This window comes from Henckelia pumila, chromosome 1 (genome assembly GCF_033568475.1).
Source record: "Henckelia pumila isolate YLH828 chromosome 1, ASM3356847v2, whole genome shotgun sequence".
NCBI lineage: Eukaryota > Viridiplantae > Streptophyta > Magnoliopsida > Lamiales > Gesneriaceae > Henckelia > Henckelia pumila.
The window spans coordinates 127,177,678-127,203,850 of record NC_133120.1 but is presented as its reverse complement, the minus strand read 5'-3'; the positions used below and the strand labels follow the sequence as shown (position 1 = coordinate 127,203,850).

General features: G+C 33.3%; 2 protein-coding genes across 4 annotated transcripts; one reads left to right on the top strand and one right to left on the bottom strand.

Annotated features, from left to right (window-relative positions):
* Window positions 1-1,535: 1,535 nt before the first annotated feature.
* LOC140880984 (zinc finger A20 and AN1 domain-containing stress-associated protein 4-like) lies at window positions 1,536-4,182 on the top strand. Of its 3 annotated transcripts, none has more exons than XM_073285924.1 (3): window positions 1,536-1,775; window positions 1,849-2,901; window positions 3,376-4,182. In XM_073285924.1, the coding sequence occupies exon 3, from the start codon at window positions 3,386-3,388 to the stop codon at window positions 3,878-3,880; it is 495 nt and encodes a 164-aa protein (XP_073142025.1). In that variant the 5' UTR covers window positions 1,536-1,775; window positions 1,849-2,901; window positions 3,376-3,385; the 3' UTR covers window positions 3,881-4,182. The 3 variants fall into 3 exon arrangements, with proteins under 3 accessions (XP_073142025.1, XP_073142017.1, XP_073142030.1); XM_073285929.1 differs by lacking the exon at window positions 1,536-1,775 and having other exon boundaries at window positions 1,787-2,753; window positions 2,826-2,901; XM_073285916.1 differs by lacking the exon at window positions 1,849-2,901 and having other exon boundaries at window positions 1,538-1,775.
* Window positions 4,183-23,321: 19,139 nt separating this feature from the next.
* On the bottom strand, window positions 23,322-25,602 carry LOC140875360 (uncharacterized). The gene is made up of 2 exons (XM_073279025.1): window positions 25,469-25,602; window positions 23,322-24,099 (listed from the first exon to the last, which is right to left on the bottom strand). The coding sequence occupies exon 2, from the start codon at window positions 24,074-24,076 to the stop codon at window positions 23,519-23,521; it is 558 nt and encodes a 185-aa protein (XP_073135126.1). The 5' UTR covers window positions 24,077-24,099; window positions 25,469-25,602; the 3' UTR covers window positions 23,322-23,518.
* Between the last annotated feature and the right edge of the window lie 571 nt (window positions 25,603-26,173).

Sequence of the window (26,173 nt, the reverse complement as noted above, 5' to 3'; positions counted from 1 at the left end):
GATCCTCCTTCACGGGTTTGTGGGTGTCTATCAACATTTTCCACCTCCGGTTGAACCACAATTTCAGCATCATCAACATGTGGAACAGAATCTCCAGTGGGGCCCTATTGTGACGACTTGTCGTCGCCTTTATCTTGGTCTCTTTGGTTCTTTGACGACATCAAGTCCCACTAGACATGCCAAAATTATGTTTGCACACAAAAATGACTCAAGTGGGTTGGTTGCAGGCCTGCCAGACACTCAAGTGCCAAAATAAAATAAAAATAAAAATGAAAATATAACTTCTAAAATCAAAACGAAATGAGTCTCGGTTTTACCGTCGGTCTCAGTTGCACCGGTTATATGCCAAAGTTTGAAAGAAAAATGGAAGGAGAATTATTAATAGCAATTGAATATACAATCTTTGCTACTGAAAATCCAAATTGATAAATGTTTTTCATAATAACACAAAAGAAATTGCTGTAATAGTTCAAGGAACCCAGCGAAAAATGCTAAATATGTGCACTGAAATTTCTGGAAAAAATGCTAAAAGATGAAGATTGAAATTTGCAAAAATATTGCTGAGAAGACAGAGCTTTTGGAGCTGTGTTTTTGTTGTGAATTTTTGAGAGAACTTCTATTGCTGTTGATCCCCCTTTTTATTCCTTTGGTAACCTCCCACTTCCCTTCAATTCTTACTGGGCCACATTTTTCCTTCCACATCTCCACTTTCAATTTTGACCAAATCTTTGATTTTTGAATTATCTTTTTATTGCTCATTTTGCCGCTATTCCTTATTAGGTTTAGCTCTCCTCACCTCTTACGGGCCAAGACAATGGGCTTAAATTTTTAGCAACTGGGCTCTGACTTTTTCTTTGCTTTAGACCTATAAAATAATTTTATTTTTCTGGCTAAACACCTTTCAAATTTGGTAGATAGTACATTTGAAATTTGCATTGCAAGATTTTGATGAGCTATAGAAACAAACAAGTACATTTAGCATATATTTATATTACACTATATTTTTAGTAGTTGAATTTGGTGTGACTTTTTGATACCAAATTAAATTTACATATATAAATCTCATCTTAAAATTTTATTGATATTGTTTTCTAAATTAACATTTGTTTTAACTCTTTCAATTATATTACTAAGGAGATATGAAAAATAATTGTTTTGATTTGTTTTAATTAATTTATTATCTTTTAAATTAATTTTTATTTCTTTCTAACATAATTTATACATCGTATTTACATTGGACGGTGTCGAATTATCTTATGGATACAGTGAGACTCTTGTACAGACGAGTTTTTAATTTGAGTCACATATAAAAAATATTATTTTATTTATTGTAAATAAGATTAAAAATAACCTGTCTCACGAATAAACCTATTCTTTTTATACATAGTTTGTGGGTGATTAACAGAAATTAACATGAATTTTATGGTAAATAAAAGTAAATGGTGGTGTTATAATTTTAGAGTAAGGTCGATGTCATCCGCAGGATACTTAATCCGCAATAGTACATTTAGATATCGTGAGACTCAAAACAAAAAGGAGTTCCCCATCAGGAAAGGAAAGGTGACCCGTGGGCAAAAAGTTTCAAGAAAACGAGGCATCATCTCCCTCAAATTGGACGCTGAAAACAACGCAACGCAATTAATCAAAAAGCTAAATTTATATTATTTCACAAAATTCATTTCAATCACTCAATTGTCGTTTAATTCATCGGGAAAAAGCAAATCATAGCTTTCGGAGTAAGCGTTAGAAATCGTCCCTGATCTCTCGTTTCTACGGTCAGTTTCTTTCACTTCTTGTTCCCTTCTTTCTACTGTTGTATGGTTTTGATTCCGAATTGTGCTTTCTCAGTTTGGAAGCTGGATCTATCCTATATGGGTTTTTTTTCTTGGAGCCTGGGCTTGTTTATTTTGAGTCAAGAACAAAAAGGGAATCACGATTCTTTAAATTTTCTTTTATATCTTATACAAGTATTTGGTCATTTTTGGGGCTGGGCTCTGATTTTTTGTCCAAAAAATTGGGAAAAAAGTCGAGTCTTTGAATACATTTTGGTGAGGATCGAACCTTTTAATTAATTTATGGTCAATTTAGTCAAATATTCTGCAGAATGAATAGAGATTGATTATTGGTTACGAGATTTCCGTGTTTTTTCAGTCGAAAGTTGAAATTTTTGTTATAGAGACCTTGCAGTGTACAGATTCTATTGTTGTGTGGACGTAACTCAAAACTCCTTTTGTTGTTCTATGAATGTATAAAACTATTATCGAACCTTTTGTGAGCTCGAGCATTTGGTAACTGTGATTTTTAACATGTTTGGTGTTGTTATGTCTGGAACTTGGTTGCTCTATCCTTGACCAATAGTCCAATATGTGTATGTATGTTGGATACCACGAGGGGTGTGCTAAAGTAGAAACTTTATTGGAACACGTTCAATGGGCATAAACGTTTGGAAAAAGTGGCTTCCAACATGTTCTTGGATGCGTTGCTGGATCTTAATGCTGCATTGCTGAGTTTGACATAAGTTTCCTGCTTTTCCTTCCATGTGTTAGTAGTTCTTTAGTTTTTTTTTCCTGATCTATAATGTACGTGTGGTGAAAACTAGATGTGCGCTGCTCCTGTGTCATGCCTCTTTTACTGGTGCTTCTTTATTTATTTTATAGATTGAATTGGAATATTTTTTTGACGTTTTTGTTGAATTTGTGTTTTGTGTCTGTCAAATGGAGGATTTCTTAGGGTTACTTTTCTTGATTGATAAGGTATGTACAATGGAAACTGCCTTGAGTTGTGATTGATCTTCTGCAACTTTGTTACTAATGCTTTCTTTGTAGGAGAGAAATAAAGGAGAATATTCTATTCCAGTCATTGAATTTGTGTATTTCTTTGTCAAGTTGAGGATTCCCTGAGGTTATCTTTCTGATTTACGATTGTTAATTGACAATTTCTCTGAGTTCTTGGTTTTATGTACCTTGTTACTGATGCTTTCTTTAGTACATCATATCTACCGTTCGACTTGGTGTTCTAATGTATTTGGTTGAATAACACGAGTTTTTCATGAGTATGACGATTAACATGTTTTTAATGACCAAATGCATTTATCTAGCCACAAGGAACATGAGATAGGAACACAACTTAGAGTGGATTGAGAGTTACAGTTAGAATATTCTTTTCCATAAGTTGTTGCGGATTCCTCAAGGTTATTTTTCTGGTTGGTAAGGTATCTGTGATGGAAATTGCCATGAGCTTTTCTTTGTTTGTTTGAGAGGAGAGTTCATCTTATATTCCTTCCTGAAAAATCTTTATCATGAGTTTGTTTTTAAAAGTCGATGAACAAGTGAAATCATGTTGTTATCATTCGCTCGAACAAATTTGGTGAAGCAGGAGCTGCGACATGGAGCATGATGAAACTGGATTTCAACCCCCTCTTGAAGGTCCTATTTTGTGTGCTAACAACTGTGGTTTCTTTGGAAGTGCCGGGAACATGAACTTGTGTTCCAAGTGCTACAAGGATCAGATATTGAAACAAGAACAAGCTAAAATTGTTGCGTCATCGCTCAAAAACATTGTTACTGGATCGTTGAGCGACGAGAAGGAAAATAATGTTGCCGAATCTGCAGTTGCACAAACTGATTTGATTGAAGTTAAAACAATCACAGAGCCTTCTTTTAACGCATCAAACTCAGTAAAGGAGGGTCCTAGTAGATGTGGTACATGCAAGAAGCGGGTTGGTTTAACTGGCTTCAGTTGTCGCTGTGGTAATGTTTTCTGTGGATTACACCACTATTCTGATAAACACGAATGCCCATTTGATTACCGGACTGAAGCTCAAGATGCAATCGCCAAGGCCAACCCAATCATCAAGGCAGATAAGCTAGAAAAAATATAGAGTGCTGAATTATGGTGGTTGTGTTCTTTCCAATTAAGAAAATCTACTTCCAGCATAGTTTAAATCAGCATGTGGGATGAAGAATTGTACCCGTCCGACTTGTTTGTTGGCTCCAGATTCCATGTCTTTTATCTATGTTGCGTTGGTTTGGTTTGTTTGTGTCATTCTACTTGTTAAGGATCTTGTCCGAATGGTATCTGTTCCTAGATATACTGATGAACGTATCCATGAAGACTGTTTGTAAATCATATTTAATTTGTCTTGATGAATGTTTCCAAGCTTCAGCTCTTTTAATAATTCAATTTTTCTCAATTTGATGGTGAAATCCAAGTCTTGCATTTAAACTGGTTTCTTTACTTTTTCTTCTCATATAATATACTTCGTTGTTAAATTTTACTTCATCATAACATATTTTATCTTAAAATTGTCATAACCCATTAATAGATTGAGGTACCTTTTAATGTGTGCGATGAAATGAGTAAATAATGCGCTACAAGAAATTAAGAATGACAAGAAAATGGATGTTTGGATGAAACGAGTAAATGACGTGTCGTAATAAGAATGTAGGGATGTAAACGAGCCGAGCCGAGCCGAGCCGAGGTTTTGAATGTTCAAGCTCGGTTCATTTATAAACGAGCCGAGCCCGAGCTTATTTAACGAATATATTCATGGCTCACGATCTTATTCGAGCTTTTATCGAGCCTAAACGAGCTTAATATATTTAAACTATAAATTTAAATATTTATTAAATTAATTAAAAACTAAATTATATATTTGAAAAAAATATAATATTATTGTTAAAATTTGTAATTTTATTCTAATAAATTAATTTTTATAGATTTTTCAATATTTTTCATAAGTAAAGTGTAAATTTATAAATTAAATATCAATACTATTATTTTTTCGTCTAAAAGATGACTTACGAGCTTGTTAACGAGCCTGTTAACGAGCATGTTCACGAGCTAACGAGCCGAGACCCGAACAGTTCGCGAACTGTTCGTCTCATTTACATCCCTATAAGAATGATATGAAAATGAAAAGGGCTAATTGCATTTATTTGAAATCACGAGATTGTTGAAAATCTACTATCAGAGCATGTTCAAGGGGCGAGGAAGCCCCGCGCGATGACCCAACTGCAATCTCCTTTTTTTTTTCTTTTTCTTTTTTTTTCTTTTTTTTAATTATTAAAAAGAATTTAAAAAAATTAAATTTAAAAAATTATTAATAAAAAAATTAATCTGATATTGTAAAAATTAAAAAGTAATTTATTTTGTTATTGGTAATTTATTTTAATTATTTGTAATTTTTAAATTTTTTAATTTCGTGTATTTCTTAATTTTTTATAATGTTTAAATTTTAATTATGTATAATTTTAATTTTTTTAATTGTATAAATTTTATTTTGTGCTTAACAGAAATATATTTAATAAAATAAAAAATTAATATTTCAACATCCTCTTTATAACATCATCTCACACTCACGGAACCGCGGAACCAAACAATGAAGTTATCATCGCTGACATCATCACACAATGAAGTTACCAATTTCATCACATCAACTTCATCTTACCATTGAACATGCTCTAATCGTTAACTCCTCCATGTGTTTTCAAATTTTGAACACAAACACCCCTGAAAGCAATTTTGAACACAAACACCATTGAAAACACGTACGAACAAGGAGGTGAATGCTTAAAATTTGAAAGATAGGATGTATATGCTCAAGATTTCAAAACACAGAGAGTTAATAGATCATTATTTTTCATAAAAGGTTTTTAAAAATTTCGGGATTTCACAAGGATGATGAATGTAATTAACCCAACTGGAAAGCAAGGATAAAATATATAATATGATAAAATAAATGGAAAATAAAGGTTAAATATACAATATGAAAAAATATATGGTTCTTTGATGTAATTTTAAAATAATGAATTAATTTTGTGGTTTGTGGTGATTTTCAAATACCACTATTATACATTAATTAAAATTTAGGTTAGAATGGTTAGATAAATACTTATTGTCAATAAAAATAAATTAAAAATAACAAGACTAATAAATAATAATGAGATATAAACCTGTCAATTATTTCCTATTATTTATTATTAATAATGATAAACAACACTCACTAATACTAATAATAGAAAATTTTTAAATGGTAAATATAAGATTAACATTACTAATAAAAACAGTACAATTATAAAATAAAATATTTTAAAAATTCTTGAGTAATAAATTAATACTAATAAAAAAATAATAAACCATATAATGCTATTCAATAATACATAAAATATATATGTACCATTGAAGCCAGACCGAGTATATTCCCGCCTCCGCACCCGTCATGAACATCTTGAATTATGTATGTATGTTTGTATGTACACTCAAAGACACTCGCGCATGCTATTGGAGAAGGAATTGATATCCCCCACAGGAATGAAGATTCCTGAGTGAAAATTCAAGTGTGAGAGCCGTTTGGAAACTTAGTCCGATGAGGATGGAGAGGTGACTCCCATTAAAAAGACAGGAATTGAGATACGGATAGGACGTTTGAATTCGAAAACGAGTATGGAGAAGACATCCCCGTCTTGCCCAATTTAACACTGGAAAAAGTTTGGTAAATGTGGCAACTTTTTCTCAGTTAGATCTTCTCCTTTTATCATGGCTTCGTAAATGAGCCGGTCTCATGCACACAATAAACAGCTCATGAATGGACGCAGGAAGAGTTTTTCGACGTGACCAATTTGATGCCTAAATCAAAATAGGATTTATGGGACAAGAAAACTCTAAAAAAATATGCATATATTGTGTAATATAATGTGTATATTCTCAATGTTGTGTCAAGGATGAATCAAACTTGGGTATTTTATAGGTGAAGTGTATAAGAGTCCTACCAAAATTGGAAGACCAAGAAGATTTGCTTATTTTCTGAATTCAAACATTGATCTTTATCAAAGATTATTTACTTATAGTGCTAGATATGCAGGTATTTAGATAATAAATAATAGATTTGATTTTCATCTTTCCAAACTCCACTTCGGTCCTCGGGTCATCTTTTTCTACCCCATATCGAGCTCGGGTCAAGACCCAAGCACTTGCGGATAGTGTTCTAAAAAGCGCGAAAAAGCGTCTCTTAAGCGCGATTAAGCAAAAGCGCGAAAAAGCGTCGCTTAAGAGTGAAGCGTGAGCAAAAAGCTTCACTTTGAGCAGAAGCGTGGAAAAAGAGGTCAACCCTTTAGTTGACCATACTAAGCGCAAAAAAAGAACGCAAAAAAGCGTGAAAAAACATAATTTTTTTAAAAATAAAATTTAATTTAAATTTTTATTTTTAAATATTTTAAAATTTTATTTTAAATGATAAATATTTAATAATATTAGGTTTTTTTTTTTACCTTAAATGCATCAAATTAAATTTGCTTCGAGCATTTCCATTCTTTGCGACTAAAAGATGATCTTGGCCTAACACAAATATTTTACTCCAGATAATTCGTTATTTTGAGATTTACATTTTTTATAACTTGAAAATTTATGTATTTATTCTTAAAAGTTTTAAGTTTATTTATTTAATCTATTAATTAACTTAATATAATTAAAATTATACAAAAAATGAAAAACGCTTTTTCACGCTTAAACTTGTTCTAAATTCGCTTAAGCTTGTGAAGCTTGATCGTGACGCTTCATCACGCTTCATCTGTTTTAAAACCTTGGTTACATGGACATCTCCCAATTAGCATCTAGTAAGAAACTCCAATTAGTTTGAATTATTAATATGTTCATTAAGGGTTCAACAAGAGTTTTATATCTAGCGGTGTTAAAATTTTATGTAAGAAATTTATTGACAAAAAATCAATGAAAGAAGAGGGATAATACCTTATCCTTATAGTTTTCTCATTTTCTCCTTTTTGTTTTTTGAATTTTTCTTATGCTAATTATGTCTCTTATCTTCTAAATTTTGTCCCGAAATTTTTCCTGAATTTGAACAATTACTATTTTACTCGTTTTCTTCATTTTAATTTACTTTTTTTCGTTTTTTTTCATCTATCATGCTTTTGTAAAATGAACTAAGTCTAGTACCTTTCTTGACCAAATGTCGTTGTGTTGTATCCACCGGATTTCACATACTCTTCTCACCTTCTAACCACATAGGCGCAATCGATGGTTCCTTTCACAAATTCCTTCAACAACACCTAGCACAACCTTATTTTGTTTTTTACTCAAGATGTATAGTAATAAACTTAATTTATAAATGAAATCAACATGAAAGGGGCAAAAACCTGGAACTTTATTCAAACATGCTAAATATTATTACATTAGTAACCTCCTCTAAAGGATGAGATTACTTATTTAAATACAATACACATAAACTTGAAAGAAAATATCACAATTTTAATTTTTTAGAAAAATGAAGAGAATAATCGATGTCTTCGTCTTCGTTCTGCTTGGTATTTATAGAAGTCTTTTTCGGATTTGAAATCTGAAATCAAACTTGAAGGTGACTTCTTACATTATTGATTGCCAATTTTTCTGATGAATTATTACTGGAAACATCTTTTAATGGGTGGTCCTGAGTGGTCCAGCCCTTCTAGTGGTGGTTGAGTCACATGTTTTTTTTTTTGTCGGAGAATCTTTGGCTTTTGAGGTCCCCGAGAAAAAAATACTTTTTATGTGGTCATTTACCACTTGGACTTGTTTCTGCAACATGCTTTCAGTCAAATCTTGATCGAAAATTTTTCCCGAATTCTGGATCTTTTTGGTTCGAGGAGTCTAGGTAGATCTTTCCTATCCATCTTCCAATGTGAGTCATATTGCAAAATTTTCGGCAAGTCTCTTTACTCCCCGTCAGCTTGCTATTCCACAAAATATTTCTTTTTTTCTTTTCAAATGCTTCGTCTGCGAATCTTGTAGTTTTTCCCGTATGATGTTTAACAAAAAAGATTTGTAACTGAATTTTGATAAAATTTGAACATAAACTTGACTTTGTCCATCTTTGTGAGGCAAACCAATATCCCCCATGCTCTCCTGGTAGAGATGTCGTCTTCACGGAGTGTGGCAACCAGAGGAACTTCTTATGTTTGAGGGTCCTTAATAAATTTTTAATCATTTACCTCCGGCCTCCTAAGTTTGATGAAATGAAATAATTCATGTGAGCATTTCCCAACTGGTTCCGGTGTCGTACTGAAGAAGTAGAGTTCCAGAATATCTCATATGGAAAAATAATCATTATTTGCCTAAGTTTCATGTAAAGCTTCCTGGATCCATTTTGGTGACAATGCTATCTCTGAGAAACCTGGTAAGGTGGTATAGACCGAGGCAAGATCCCCCAAAATCATACCATTGTTTAAGATGGGCGTTGAGTTTCATCCACATCCTTGGATATTTTTCTGCAACATCAACCCAAGTTGTAGCTGGATTAATCCCTACTCTGGTTTTTAATTTCTCCTAAGTTTGTTGATATACTTGAAATGGAGAAATTGTAGTTTCGTTAGTTGATACCTTAGTTTTTCCCTTGTCAGTTTGATATCTAAAGTTGATCTCTCCCTCTCAATCCTCGAGGTGAAAGGTTGACTTGATGGCTCGAAATAAGGATATGGAGCCTCAATTTTCGCTTGGGTCGACTCGTCGGAAAATGATCCCGACTTAGCACTTGTTCTAGGGGGTAATTGAATCCTTTGCTCCAGTTATAGAGCCATGTACTCGAAAACTCATTTTTTTTGGGGAATTAGTGGTTTCTCAATAGCCCGGAGGATCGGCTTCTGTAATGCAGACCATATCTGAGTGTAAGCCTATAAATATCCCGTGATTCGATCAGAGACAGTTCTCCTATCAATTATTGTGACCTACTCGCCATTTATGCATTTAGGACAATCTTATTGAACTCGTTTTGAAGTATTTTAAGGTGTTCCCTCAAACGCCTCTGCATCTGCATGATGACATCGACATCAGCGTTGTCCATCCATTGTTAAGAAATCTACAATAATATTTTTCATGAGATCTGATAATAACAATATTAAAAATATAATTTTGACATAAAACTTACCATCTTAATAATCTAGCCTTCTCTGGTTTAGATTCAATTGTATATATTCTTTAGCTTTCTCAATTGCTCCTTCACGTTATTTTATTATTTTCTTCTCAAAAATATCCAATAGAAGAATTAACATGTGTATTATCAACTTTTAGTGTAAATTTCTTAGCAAGTAAGAATAATGGTCATTTTTCAAGGCATATTTCACTTCAAAGAATTTCTTTTCGTTGATATGTCATTTTGCTACATTTGCATCTGAGGATAGACCATTATAGTATCTGCATGATTTTTCTCCATCTGGTGTCATCTTTGCAAGAACCGTTGTCCACTAATGGTCATTGGCATCTGTGTATAACACCAATTCATCTTCACCTTGAGGGATGACCATTTTTGGGAGATTCTTGAAAATCTCTTTTAATTGGCTAAGGCCATTAGAGTGGTCTTCTGTCCATACAAATCTAGCGTCCTTCTTTAGTAATGGACTTGATATTTTCATGTGTTTTGCTATATTTTTAATGAACATTACTACAAAATTTACAACTTTTAAGAAGCTTTGGAGCTGCTTCTTGTCTTTGAGATTCTCTGAAAAATTATGTACCTTTTTTACAATATATTCTTGCAGAATTATTACCGATTCATCTAGTTCTAATTGGAATTCAATTTTTCTTGCAGCAATGAGTGGTTTCTTTTCAGACAAAAAGTCCTTCATGTTTACAAACTTTAGAGAAAAACTCTAAATATTTTATGTGCTCATCCATATTTTTAGATGCTATTAAAATATTATTAATCTGACAAACATAAAATCAAGATAATCTTAAAAAAATTATCTATATTTCTTTGAAATATTTGGAGTTCATTAGTCAATCCCATCGGTAATACTTTCCGAATATAATGACCTTGTGGTGTGGAGAAAACTGTGAATTTCTTGCTTTTTTCCTTCATACAATTCTGATAGAACCCGAACTTACAATCAAATTTAATGAATACTTTTACATTGTGTATATAAATAATTAAATAATCTCTACTTGGTAAAGTACCCATCAAATTCTAATATTTTATTTATCTCTTGGTAATTAATGACTAGCCTGAGTTTATTTCTCTTGATCTCACCATGATTTCCTACCAGGAATCTTGGACTGTTGTATGGTGAAACTCCTGCTTTGATTAAAAAAAAGTCTAGATGTTCCTTAATAATAATATGCATATCAATTTGATCAATTATGTTCTTTGGGATGAGCTTGAATATGATAAACTCATACTATTTGTCTTCCTTAATTTTAAGGTTGGCTTGGATTTAGTTTCTTTCCCACCATGCCAAGGGATTGTCATTGTATTTTTCCTTGATTCTTTTCTTGATATCTTCTAGGGATACCTTTGTTTCAAGCTCCACTTCTTTTTGATGTAATACTATCTTAAGGAGTTCCACTTATTCTGGTTGGAGTTCTTGTTCTATTCTTATTTGGAGCATTGCTTCCCCAAAACTTCTGGAGTATTTCATTTTTGGGTGTAGAAGTTTTCCTTCATCAGCACGATTGCTGCGAAATTGGATTGGAATTTTTCTATAAAATGCATCTCATAGTCTCTAGAATATGATTTTGTGATCACATGGTGTTGTGATTTAATCTTCTAGTCTTATTTTCTTGTGTGTAGGATTTAAAAATTTGCAGGAAATCATTCCTTAACAAGATGTCTGCTCTGGTATCATAAAAATAAATTGGTGGTTTTTTTACCTTATACCAAGGTATTTGACCGACCCCGCTGATTAGTTTCAGTTTTATTAGTCTCTTTGCATAAGATTAAGATTCTTTTAGAGAAATCTCGTCCAGCAATTTGAGGCAGTTCTTCTTCCAATTCATTTGGAAAAACTCCTCTTTTGTTGTATAAATTCCAGATCCTGAATCAATATAAGCAACAAAGTATAATAGCTTTGTAGTGTTTATATAGCATCCCAACTGAGAGTATATCGAGATTGGATTAGTGGTCATTGGATTTTTCACAACCGGTCCTCTGCTACAAATTCCGTCCATTTTCTAGACGTTTCGAGGTTTATGTTCCTCAAGAAACTCTAACCCCAAAACTAGTTGTTCTTTTCTCGGAACACCCGTAATATAAACCTCCAAGATTCTGAATCACCCCTTGGTAGGTTCCTATTATCAGTTGGTCCAAATTGTATATGGTATTACAAGAGAATTGATTCCTCTGACTTGTAATAGCAAATCTTATTTCAATTTATTTTCATCCTTCCGAACATCTAAGCTTTCCCATTGTTGAACTTTTTGGTGTCGATTGGTTTACTTGCACATGTGTTTTTCATCACCTGTAACTAGTTATTCTATCTCCTTGAAAAGATATCCTATGGGTCAAGACTAAGATTCTGATTTATTTTCAAAATAGGTTTGTCTTGGATATGTATATCAGTTTCATGTATTAATGACAACTCCATTCTATTTGGATAAATTGCATGAGCAACTTTTTTAAATAATTTTGGTATTTCAATAAACTCATTTCTAATAAATAATTTTGAATGATGAGTATTAGATAAAGCATATGAAACCTGGTAGGTAATAAAATATGGTCTATTTATTTCTTTCATCGACCTTTTTTTCTTGAAATTTTGATGTAGAGTCAAGGCTCGACTGAATTCTCGATCTTCCAAGTTGTAGGCAATTCTTGGATAAATAACTCCTACAATATTTCCTGTGCAAATATTTCTTGAGATAGTTCCCAGCATTGAATCTTGAAGATTATCCATCCTTTTATCGCATCTAGCAATATCTATTGGTGAATCTATGCCTTCTATGAAGGTAGCTTTTATCATGATCTGAATTGCTTCAATATAAATCCAAGACATGGTTCATGCTACTTCTAGCTTGATCTTCTGTAATTTCTCTTTTAGTTATTCAAAAGGAATTAATTGCATTTCCATACGATATCCTGTAAATTCCATTGGGATTGTCATTTCCTTTTTAGAAAACTTATAGATCAAATGATGCTTTCGTAGAAAAAGATTTCCTAAGAACTTCTCAATTTGTCCTGCACAGAATCCTTGATATCTCTGTAGGGTAGGGTATCTCTCATAATTATGGATCATGTTATGAGTTATCGTGGTCTGGTTAAATAATCCAGATAAATCTTCATGTGTTTCGTGTCGAAACACTTCTTCTTGGATTGATCACCTTCAGTTGTGTTCATTTTTAGATCTACGACCTTGATATTTGCAAATGATTCTGCTAGGTCTTAGAGATCCTCAAGACCAATTATTTTTATTTTTGTCATCAATTTTTTTTTCTAAGACAATTTTGATAAGATTGATCATTTTTTCTTCGTCAGTTAAAGGTTTCTTGATAACTACATTTTATATGCATATTTTGGTGTTGTTTTTATAGTTATTTTGCATGCCTTCATATTGTTTTATATGTGTTTTTATGTGATTTATTGCATGTGTGCATTTCACTCTTCGAGTTGATTTTTGTAGGAATTTGTGAAGAAATCATGATTTTGGGGCAAGAGAAGAGCCGAAAAAATGAATTACAGAGCAGCAATGGTTCAAAATTTATTTTTGATGCTAGAGAGATCCAAATCCGATCTTTACTGTTCAAAATTAAGTTCAGGATTTTTGAAGCTGTTGTCCAAATTTTAGCTCGATCCGAAGGCTAGATCTCGATATATGATTTTTTCAAGAAAACTGCGCGTTGGTATAGAAGCAGAGCGCCCCCGCGCCAGAGAAGGGCACACCCGTGCCTTGTAGCGAGAAAAAAAATCTTTGGGACAGAAAGTTGCTCGCTCGAGCGCAACTTCTTGCGCTCGAACAAGAAATCACTCAGGAAAAACAAATACAATTTTCGGAAATTAAAACTCTCAAATTTTTGGGCTTTATTTCTTGGGCTTTTAAAGCCATATAAAAATGAGATTAGAGAGCAGATTTAGGAAATCGCAGACCAGATGTGAGGCGGCTTGGGCGGAGGCTTGAAGATTTAAGAACGCTCCATTCGTGTTCTTCTTCCTTTCTTCTTTAGATTATTAAACTTTTGTTTGAATATTGTTTTCGTTATTTGATTAGTTTTTTTTCAACCAAGACAGCGAGATTGGGCCGAACAATTTTATGTCAAACATGTGGATTTTGATTTGGGATTTTTAGATTTTTATTAAAGTTATTGATTGTTGGATTTATATTTTGTTCTTGTGAATAATCTGATCAATTATTTACTTGTTTGTTAATTGATTTTGAGTCGACATATTAGGAACTGATTTTGATCGCTCCAATAATTGACATATATATGGTTAAACCGACTAAAAATAGTATTCGATTTCAGTATGCGGCTTTAGGTAAAAACTAAATTTTCATAATTCCTAATGAATTTGAATTTGATTAGAATTATAAAAATTAATCCTTTAATATTTGAATAGGTTTAACTGTTCTAGAAATAGACTATTAAATAAATTAGGAGAATTCATCGTGATTTAAGATTAAATCTGGATCCTAAATTTGCCACTTGTTTGCATAATTTGTTTGGTACCTGCGTGTGTCTTGGTTGTCTCATTTTAATTAAATTTATCTTTCAGCTATTGTATTTCTTATTTGTTTTTGTAATTAAATTTTTATTTAATTCATCGCAACCTTTTTATTATTATGTCTAGATTAAGCTAAATAATTAATTCTTGAAATTGACTACAGTCTCTGTGGGATCGATACTTGGACTTATTGTCCATTTTTTATAACTTGACCTTGTACGATTACCAGTATAATTTATTTAAACCAAATTTAAGCCGGTCAAGTTTTTGGAACCGTTGCCGGGGATCGCAAAAGGGTCACCCGCGTGACAGACGGGTCACCCTTTGACTAGAACTAGGTTATTGTTCTAGGTATTGTATCCTTGTTCAAATATCCTTTAAAGTTTTTAGAATTTCTTCTTGGTTTTTAAGGATATCTTCAATTTGTTGTGGTACATAATATAGTTGGTTGCCATAATTTTGTACTGTCTTTTGAATTTCTAAGGTTTTTCGAGATTTTAGATGAATTCGAAACAATTTCTATGAATTTATGAATTTGAATCATAATTTAAATTAGTATTTTTATTTGTTCCAAATCCTTATTGATACCTAACCTTAGATTTCCTCGTTTAACATATTCCAAAATATTGGAATAAATCCTGAAAATAAAAAATCTCGAACATATGTTCGGATTCATAATTTGAAGAGAAATCTCCCCCTCTACCAAGTAAGTTATAGAGTAATAATAATTTTAAATGTCTGAAAGAAAACACCTAGGCTCCAATACCAATTTTTAGTGTTTTTGAGCTTCAAGGACAATTTAGGCTATGCTTGGTTCGTGTGATGAGATTATTAATGTAAAGATAAATTGTGGGATAAGTATATTTTTCAATATAATTATGAAATATATTTAAAAAAATTTAATTTGTTTGTTTGGTTTTTTGTGCGTAGGATTAAAAGTTGGACTATGCAGCTTTTACTAAAATTGCCCCCAATCTTTACCAAATCTGACCAGATCTTACATGATATATCTCTTCATTGTCTTTCTCTCTGGAAAGGGTGTTACCAGATATGCTCCTCATGTACATACATTTTTGCCAACGAAATCTATTTACTTTTTGACGACGATTGTCTTTGTACCCATTACCTTGACGCTCTTTTTTCACTCTTGCAAAAACGAATCAAACACAGGTTTGTTGTCTTATCCGGTGCTAATCCTATCAAGCAAACGGGCCCTTAGGCTACACTTGGTATACGTGATGGGATTATTAATGTAAAGATAAATTGTGGATAAGTATATTTTTTAATATAATTATGAAACATATTTAAAAAAATTTAATTTGTTTGTTTGGTTTTTTATGTGTAGGATTAAAAGTTCGACTATGAATATTTTACCAAAATTGCCCCTGACCACTGTACACATCCAAGACCACGTGAGATTTGTGAATAACCTAATATCTCTCACTTCTTCTCCTCTTTCGACATCCATATACATAGGTACACCTGCGTCGATTTTTGAGTCCACTACATTCTACATCTCAATCTCTTCGACTCAAATATCCGGTTCTTGCTTCATCCAGATGTGTTCGAATTGTAAATAAGAATGGAGTTGTTGCTGCCTTCAACAGAGTTTGACATATCTGTGCAAAACAAAAAAATTAATTTTATTAACCAGTGCTACATCAAAAAAATACATCAATTTCAGCGTTTTGGAACACAATCAAAGTACGTGTCTACAAACATTATTGGTTCACCGTCAACAATTCTATGGTTGTTCGAGCACAATACAACTAAATACTTTGACGTGGGGTAAAATATAATTAATAAAAAAGTGCAAGAGCATATTTGTAGTGACCCGTATCCAGAATTAACGATTAAGTGATAATTATTTAAGTAATCATGTTTAAATTAAATAAAACATGATTAAGGGATTTTCAAATGGGTCTAAGGAGTTCTAAAATAGGATCCAGAATACTCGAAAATATCCTGGAGGGTCCGAGTCTTCGGAGGGATCGGATGCTCCGTTTGAGTTTGGATGGTGGCAAGGATCGGATGCTCCGATCATAGGATCGGACGCTCTGAATGTGCATGGACAGGTGTGCAGGATGATGTTAGCAGCGACATCATGGACTGGACATCGGACACTCCGGTATAGTGATCGGATGGTCCGGTGTGCAGGTCGGACGTGTGGCTTGCATGCAGCGATCGGACGCTCCGATGGGCCGATCGAGCTCTATAAATATAGGTTCAAGGATCTCATTACCTTGCTCATTTCCAACTTCTTCCTCTCCCATTCTAGCTCATTTTAGGGACTTTGGGGGCACTTATTTAATAGTAGTAGTTGGCAGACAGTGTAGGGAGCAGTAGCGGAGCTATTGCGAATTTGTGCCCAAGTTGTGGGACAGTCGCCATCAGCGGGCTGACGACGGACGCAAGTATGGTCCGAGTTCCCTAAAATTTATTAGGGAGTATCTAGCTTAGTTAAGGCTTTTAGAGCATGTTTAGTAATGCATGGGTATTTTTCATTGTAGACTTGTAGAGTTGGATGGTAGGCTTGGAACCTAGATGAATGCTTCTAGGATTGCCTTAGTAAGGTACGTAAGTACATCTTTTGAGATGAGCGAGTATGGTTGCTCAGTCCTTGTTTGGACATTTTGACGACGGGTCAGGGTGGGCTCTGGTGTCGGGGGACCCCTGTGTCCGCGTCTGGTTAGAAGTGAGTGGTTGGGTCCAGCGGTTTGATTCCCAGAGGCTACAGCTCATATCCTAGGCGCCAGTCTTAGTAGGTTGATACAGTATATCCCAGATACGGATACCTGGACATATTCATATTGCATGCATCATATGTGTATGTTTACTCGTACTATTGTATTGAGCTTTAGAGCTCACGTACAGTGTTTTCTGTTTTCTGAACACCCCATTCGACGGAACAGTTGCAAGTAGTTCTTCCAGGGATTTGGGAGCGGTGACAAGAACGTGACAACAGGATTAACTGTTAGGTTATATTTCATTAAGTCTCATTCAATTGGGTTGTATTTATTGAATTTATTTAACCGGTTGTATTCTGCTGGTCCAGTATTTATTTGGGTTTCCGTAGCATATCTATGATTTTGTTAAATTGCATGCTTACTTAAGCTTTAATCTCTGATTGGTAGTGGATCCGGGTTGGGTCGCTATATTTATTCGTATCAGAGCATGCAATAAGATTTTTGGGACATAATATTTGAACGTTGGGATTGACGTAGGTTATTCTTGTATAGAGATGACCAAAGGTTGGTGATCGGTTAACTCGTGCCCGGAAACGCAGCGGAAATTTTAAAATTTTTAACAAAAGAGATCCGAGCACTTGTGTAGCATTCAAAATCAAACAATCATAGAGTATTTAGAAGTTTTACCTATCAATCTCAAAGATTGATTTATGGCTCCAACCAAGTTTATAAACAACTAGGCTCTTGAAGTGGTAGACACTATCTATAAGCTTTCAAGAGCACACCTTGCTCAAAATGGATTCAACACTTCAAGCCTTTGAATTAGGTGCACGACTAGACGATCTAGATCCGCTCTAAATATGCACTAGAATATTTAGAGTATTTTGCATTGATATTTTCTTTTTTTTCTTCCTCAAAAATGAAAAGAAAAACTTGGAGAATTGTGGAGTAAAAGTGCACGGCCAAGGCACACAATTGGAATGAATATGTGTGTATAATATTGATAATAATATAATAATGGTGAAGGATTAAATGATGCAATTAAAATCATGCATGGAAAAGCTAAAGGCTTGCATGGAAAATTGCATCTATCCTTCAACCCTTCAATTACCTCACACACATATATTTTATGTATATATATATATATATATATATATATATATATATCAAAAATATACATATATATTATATATATACATTATTTTGAACTTATTTAATTAAACATTAAACTTAATCCCAATTAAGTTTAAATAATTAATTAAATCTAACTTGAACTCATTCAAGTCCACTAGTATATAATTATTCAACACTATATCAATTTGACCTCTACTAGACTCAATAGTGTTTAATTAATTCAACACTTGAATTAATTTAATTATTTGTACATTACAAAGTCTACTAGTGTTAAATTAATTTAACTCTTGAATTAATTAATTAAGTTCAAAACGATAGTTTAGAAAATCAACATTTTCACAAACTAATTATTTTAAGTCAACTTTTAATTTGGGAACACATTCAGAAATTAAAAGTTACTTTTCCATTTATTCACCAATTTAGAAGTCAAACTTCTGATTTATTTTACTTATAAACTCCTTTATAAGTTGTTCAACACATTGAACTAATTTTAATCTCAACGGGATCTAAAAAGCTAGTACTTGTGTGACCCTCAATGGTTCATTGATACAACTAGCAGTGGGTTCACATCTCAATGTGATTTGGGATCAACAAGTCTCTTATGTGAGCATACCCTATATAGCTCCATTCTTATTGATCAACTCCTTGATAATAAGAACGTCAGAAAACTAAAGTCTGATAGTACCCAACCAATCATTGAAACGTCTAGCAACATTGCTTACATGACTCCCTAGGTATCAAATGATAGTGCCTGCAAGAACCAATCAATTATGGTTAGCGTACAGTACGGTCCCTTCAACTCATATATCTCAACCGATTCGACAACCATTGGTTTATCGAGAATTGTCATTGAATCGATAACTATGTGTCATGTCGTAGTTGCATCGAAGGTGTAATTCAAGAAACCCCTTTTTAATTATCACCTACTCTGATCAGATATTTCTAGCTACATATGCATAAGAACACATAGGATATCCATACCCGTGGGTAAGCGGTGAATCCCTGACTACAATGCATCGACTCCTATATGTTTTGTCACAACACCCAACATTGCCACCTGAAGACCCCAGATAAGTCGGTAAATAAGTCAAAGTGAAGCACTAGCATATAGAGTCTCCATGTTGTCCCGGGTCATAAGGACTAATGGTGTACAACCATAAACTAGGACTTCTCCACTCGATAAGTGAGAACCACTTGGAAAGTCCTTTAGGGAGGATTGTTGCACTCTACAAGGAGCACTTATTTGCATGCTTGGACATCTCCATGTCCCCTACCAATGAAATATGGTACTCACATCGCAAATACTATTCATTAGTAACTATACAATGAATTTAATCAATGCAAACTCTTCTAATCACACCAATTAACACACATAAATATAGGCAAATATCATCACATCAAGTGGATACGGGTTGGGTCGCTACAACATTGATTTACCTGGTTCATGTAGGTTTGTCACAGATTTTCTTCCATTGTGAACTTCCAATTCGCAAGAACAGACGACGCCCAGCCCTAATGGTAGATAATGAGTGGTGAAATTATAGCCTGATGAAGTAGGGCGAAGGGTATAGTGGGAAAAAGAGTTCCTTATCTCTTCTACTGTAGAAACATGGATTCTAATACCCTCTAAAACGGTGGGTTTATTTACCTTGCTTTTCCATCTTCAACAGTGCATTTGACCGAGCCCTGAGATTTCACCTTTTGCACAAAAAACGAGTCAGACATAGGGCCCTAGTCCATTTCCCAATCTAAACCCACGTACCGAACATTTGACCGAGCCTTGAGATTTCACCTTTTGCACAAAAAACGAGTCAAACATAAGGCTCTAGTCCCTGTCCCAATTTAAACCCACGTACCAAACATTGCCAAATGCATTGTTGAAGATGGAAAAGGAAGGTAAATATACCCACCATTTTAATTAGAGGGTATTAGAAATTTAGAATCCATGTTTCTATAGAAGAGATAAGGAACTCTTTTTCCCACTATACCCTTCGCCCTACTTCATCAGGCTATAATTCACCACTCATATCTTATCTGCCATTAGAGCTGGGCCTCGTCTATGCTTGCGAATTGGAAGTTCACAATGGAAGCAAATCTGTGACAAACCTACATGAACCAGGTAAATCAATGTGCTCTTGCAAATTTGTATTAATTATATTTTTACCCCACGTCAAAGTATTTAGTTGTACTGTGCTCGAACAACCATAGAATTGTTGAAAACGAACCAGTAATGTTTGTAGCCACGTACATTGATTGTATTCCAAAACGCTGAAATTGATGTATTTTTTTGATGTAGCACTGGTTAATAAAATTATTTTTTTTGTTTTGCACGGATATGTCAAACTCTGTTGAAGGCAGCAACAACTCCATTCTTATTTACAATTCGAACACATCTGGCTGAAGCAAGAACCGGATATTTGAGTCGGAGAGATTGAGATGTAGAATGTAATGGACTCTAAAATCGACGCCGGTGTACCTGTGTATGTGGATGTCAAAAGAGGAGATGCAGTGAGAGATATTAGGTTATTCTCAAATCTCGCGTGGCCTTGGATGTGTACAGTGGTCAGGGGCAATTTTGGTAAAAGATGCATAGTCCAACTTTTAATCCTACACATAAAAAACCAAACAAACAAAATAAAGTTTTTTAAATATATTTCATAATTATATTGAAAAATATACTTATCCCAAAATTTATCTTTACATTAATAATCTCATCACACGTACTAAGCGAAGCCTTATGTACCATTTGATACATTAGATGAAAGTGAGATGATCCACAAATTTTTACTTATCTCATGTTTCTTTTATTTTTTGTTAACCCATTTTCATCTAATGTCACGGTATGACATTATATATGGGCTTGATAAAAAAAAACCCTTCCAACCTATGGTATTAGTGGAGGATGAGTAGAAATTGAAAAGGACAATTAAGAGATTCTATAGTAATAAATACAATAATCCTAAAAAAAAAAATATACAAACAACATATTGTTCATATCTATGTATTGCTTATCCATATTTCATTATGTTCTTATCACACTTCTATTCATTCTCTCATACATCTCATTCCCATTCATGAAACCAAACGATATCTTAGAATATTATTTTAGTATATGATGGACTTATTAATTTGGGAACAATGAAAAAAATGGGTATAATTGAGAATTGTGTGACATTATTGGGACAATTTTAATAATTATCCGGAAGAAGATATCCCAAGTATTATTTTAATATGTTAGTCACTTAATATTTGTGTATTTTTAAAATATTTTAATACCATTATCAAGAAAATACTAAAATTTATCATTTCTTTTTTATCTAAACCAAAAAAGCACACTGGATTATGTTTTAGTGATTGAAGTGTTTTTAGAAGAATAATTGCAAAACAAAATTGACTGGAAATTTTTTTTTTTAAAAAAAGTATTTTTTTGAGTAGTTTGAAGAGTATATCCTAACAATCGAATAGTCGTATTTTTATCTCGCAGAACACAAAATTATAAATTTAATCCATATTTATAATTTCAGTACTTACAAGCCACGCTATATCTCATATTTGTTTGGCTTTAAGGTTGCGTTTACTTGGGGTGATCATCATGTGATAAGACTATTAATAATAATTCATCCCATGTTTACTTAAAAATTATCAAAATTTCCTAAACTCAAGCCCATTAATAATTAGATTTGAGCATGATTTATAATCCTCAATTTCATTAAGGATAAATAATCTATGACTTGTATAAATGGAAAGAAAATTAGAAAATTTCAAATATACCCTTCTTTATAATCTTTTCTATCATATTTAAAAGGCAAAATTGTAAATTTTTGTTTAATCACAATTCTAATCACAATTGTAATCAATCACAGTAAACAAATTATTATTTATCTATAACACTTTATATCATATCTAATTAGTTTACTAATCACCTTATAAATTATATTTTCACAATCATATCAACACAAGTAAATATTCTCCAATTTCATTTAAATTCAATATTTGTTAGTTGTTCTATACTAGACCTGGCCAAGGGCCGGGTGGGGCCCGGAACCGGCCCGTGGTCAACGGGCCAGTTATCGGGTCAACAGGTCTAACCTGGAACCGGGCGGTCCGGTCCCGATTTTTTTCTTTGAAAAACCGCTGACCCGACGGGTTGGCCGGTTCAACTCGGCGGGTCCGACCCGACGGGTTCACCGGGTTGACCCAGCGGATTTACCTTTTTAAAATATTATTTTAAATTTTAAATAATTTAAATAATATTATATATTTGATACACACGCATGAGTGAGATTTGAACCCAAAAACAAATGATTTTGAAACCTCATTTTTGCCACTAGGCCAAATGTTAATTTGGTAATTAAATGTGATTGAATATAATTAAATGTAATAATAGTTTTTATACAAGATGTTTAAAGTTGAAATGTAATATATTTTTTATTGAGATAAATAGAGTTTTTAATATAAGATGTTGAAACATAATATATAATTTTATTGAATAAATATAATAAATTATTTATTGATATACATATATTTTTAATATAAGATGTGAAAAGTTGAAATGTAATATATTTTTATTTAATAAATATAATTTTTTTTTTATTGAACTAGATAGAGTTTTTAATATTCAATGTTGAAAGTTGAAATGCAATTTATTTTTTCTTAAATAAATGTAATATTATGTTAAAAGTTGAAATATAATATATTTTTTATTTAATAAATGTAATAGCTTTTTTATTGAGATAATGAAATATTTGATAGAGTTTTTAAAGTTCAATTGTACAAGTTTTTTTTAATTTTTTTTTAAAAAAATAAGGGTCGACCCGGACCCGGAACCACCGGTTAACCGGACCCGAACCGGCCACGGGCGGGCAGGTTAAGGGTCGGCCTATTGCCGACTCAGACACGGCCCGTGGCTAGGTCTATTCTATACTAGATATACTTGAGAGCGTAGAAAATATAATAAATAAATATACAGCCTACAAAAACTACTCTCCTAAGCATGCGTATACTGTACAATCATGATTTTGTTTAAAAGTAAATCAAAGTTTAAAAAACGAAAAAACAAACTAAAGACATTATTTGTCATGGTAACAGTTGCTTGTACACCATCATGAAACACAAGTATAGGCCAAGTTAAAGAAAGTGTGTTACATAACCCTATTATTACAAAAAGATGACCAAGTCTAAAGGGAGAACCATTCTGTTACAGTCTTCTGTAAATTTATCCTTCCTGCTTACTCAGACCTGATAATTAAACCGGAAGACTCCAAGTTAAAATAAGAGCCAAAAATCAGACAGACAATCCACTGGATTCAGCTTCAAGATACATGCACATCCTTTCCATAACTTCTCTACCCTTGGCGCTGTTTTGCTGAAACTTATCCACACATTTTTGCTCTATTCTCTCTGCCATCGAGGCCAATGCCGACAAGGGTTTTATGCGTATGCTAGTTTCTTGCCTGCATATCGTCCATCCGTTTGGATTCTCAGGATGAGGTTCATATCTTATCTTTTCCTCCACCTCGATGAACTTTTCGAGACTAATGTTACGAGTGGCAAGTTGCATAGACCGAGCTTTCCCATCAACAACAGTTGATTCAACACAATGGCAGATGTCTTGGCCAATGATTTTACGAACAAACCACGGCCCTGGAGCATGAATTGTAAGAGCTCGAGTTGTGTAAAGTTTTCCAGTGCTAGGTTCAAGCTTGTGATTCAAGGTGTCAACCTCAAGGATGTGAGATAGGGTACGCTTGTTCTCAGGGTCCGCAAATTTGCGCCATGATGCAGCAGTTACTCGCTCCCATGGGTGCTTGTAAGTGTGTTCTTGAGAATAGGCTCTAACCATCCTGTTTCTGTTGTCTTATGCTCCTAGAACAAAAAGTGGCTAGTCAATATAAATGACAAGGAAAGTCATTGAGCATAGTTATTTCTCTAGCCATATCATGTGCCTTAAAAAACAAATTTGGTGGAGAAAAGACTGATCTAATATTTTTCTTTCCAAGGGGGTACCTGTCATGAGCAGAGTTTTGTTACCATAAACAATTAATCACCCTCTGAACACATTTCTACAGTTTCTCTGTTCCCCAGAAACAGGGTTACACCCATACCTGACTAGGGGTGATCCAATCACTACAATACAAATGCGGGATACAATACTTCCATCAAAGCAAAATTTTCACCTCATATACAGGAAATTCAAGCGAGTTTTTCTACCCAACAACAACCTGGCAGCCAGGGAGTAGGTCATTGGACCCTCCTAAAAGTTTCCCATAAAATCATCTGATTTATATGCTTACAGAATAAAGTTGCACCATTCTCAGACCAAAAACACCAAACCTTGATCCCGGTAAAAGAAGAACCCTTCATTAAACAATTTGGATCTAAAAGAAGTTAATGATTTGTTTGTCAAATTCTTTGCAGAACCCTTATCTTTGACCTGCAGGGCAACAACAGTCCCTCTACCGCAATTTGCACTGACGAAAATACAAAATCAATTCATCAAAAGAATAATCCAAGCAAAGAGGATTTGGGAAAAGGATTTTAAAGCCAAAAGCCTTCCATTCTGATCATCAAGAAATAAACAGAGAATCTGAAGTTCCACGCTTCTCATATTCAAATCCCTCCTTTGAAAAAGGAAACTCAAGAACCATAAATTCCTATACACTCAGTTTGCCATAATCATTTCAAGAGAAATACGACTTCTTCTCCTATACATGAGATACTAAATGCGAGCTTTATGAATATGAGTATCACATAAAAAGATGTCGATGATCCAACACACACAACTTTTCTCCACATCAATAGATGAAATCAATCTCCCATTTTTACTAAAACTGAGTAACTTCGGAAAGGCTGGTCTTACTCACCAACCGAATTCCGCATACAAAGGTTAATCAACACACATTCTCGATCCACCTCATATTCACACAAATTTAACTAAAACTTAAACCAACACCGAACAAAAATCAACGAGCTCAACTCCCAGCAATATAAATCGTGTCGCAATCATACGAACCCCGGGAATGCTAAATCGAAACGACAGCACAATCCAAGAAATAGGTCTCGAAAACGAATCCAAATCCTTCACTATAAATCATCAAACAAAATCTAAACACAATAAATTCAAAAAAAATCCACACAGCAGTTAAAAAAACAATCCGACCATTACAAATGAACCGATCAGAAAAGATACACAAAAATACTGAGCGAAAAAGTGGGAGATCAACAGTTAATTCACCTCCGTTGTCTGCAGAAGATTGTAAATCCAGCCGCCTTGTAAAACAAAAATCAATATGTTGATTTATATTTAGTAAGTGCAAATTCTAGTGCCCTATAAAGACCAGACTGGTATTGTCGCCTGTTCCGCGCGGTGCATGTGAGCCCTCGATCTGTACCAGTTATTAATTGCCACGTGGTACATCTTCCCTCCGAAGATCTTCTGGTACGATCTACGCTTCCAGATGATTTTGTGTAAGGATGACAAAAGTGGGTCCACAAGCGGGTCCAGGGAGGGTTTCAGGTTTGGCCAAATCCACTCCGGATCCCGCCAAAGTATTATATATATATAAATATAAAATATTCATCTATATATATAAATATAAAATATTCATCTATATATATAAATATAAAATATATATGTAATATTAATAATATATAATTATATTATTATACTAAATAATTGATATTTTATCTATAATTTGAATGTGTAATATTATTGAATTGAAATAAAATTATTTTATTATGATATGTTTAGTATAAAAATAAATCATTATAATGTTTTTTAGCTAATAAATATTAATTAATTACAAATTAATAAATTTAAACTTGTGAGAATAATTTCTTCTTTGTCTTAAATATTATAAATCTATATTTGAAATTAAATTTAATGATATTTGTTAATTTTTAAACTTTTTATTTTTTTTATTTTAATAAATTTAAAATT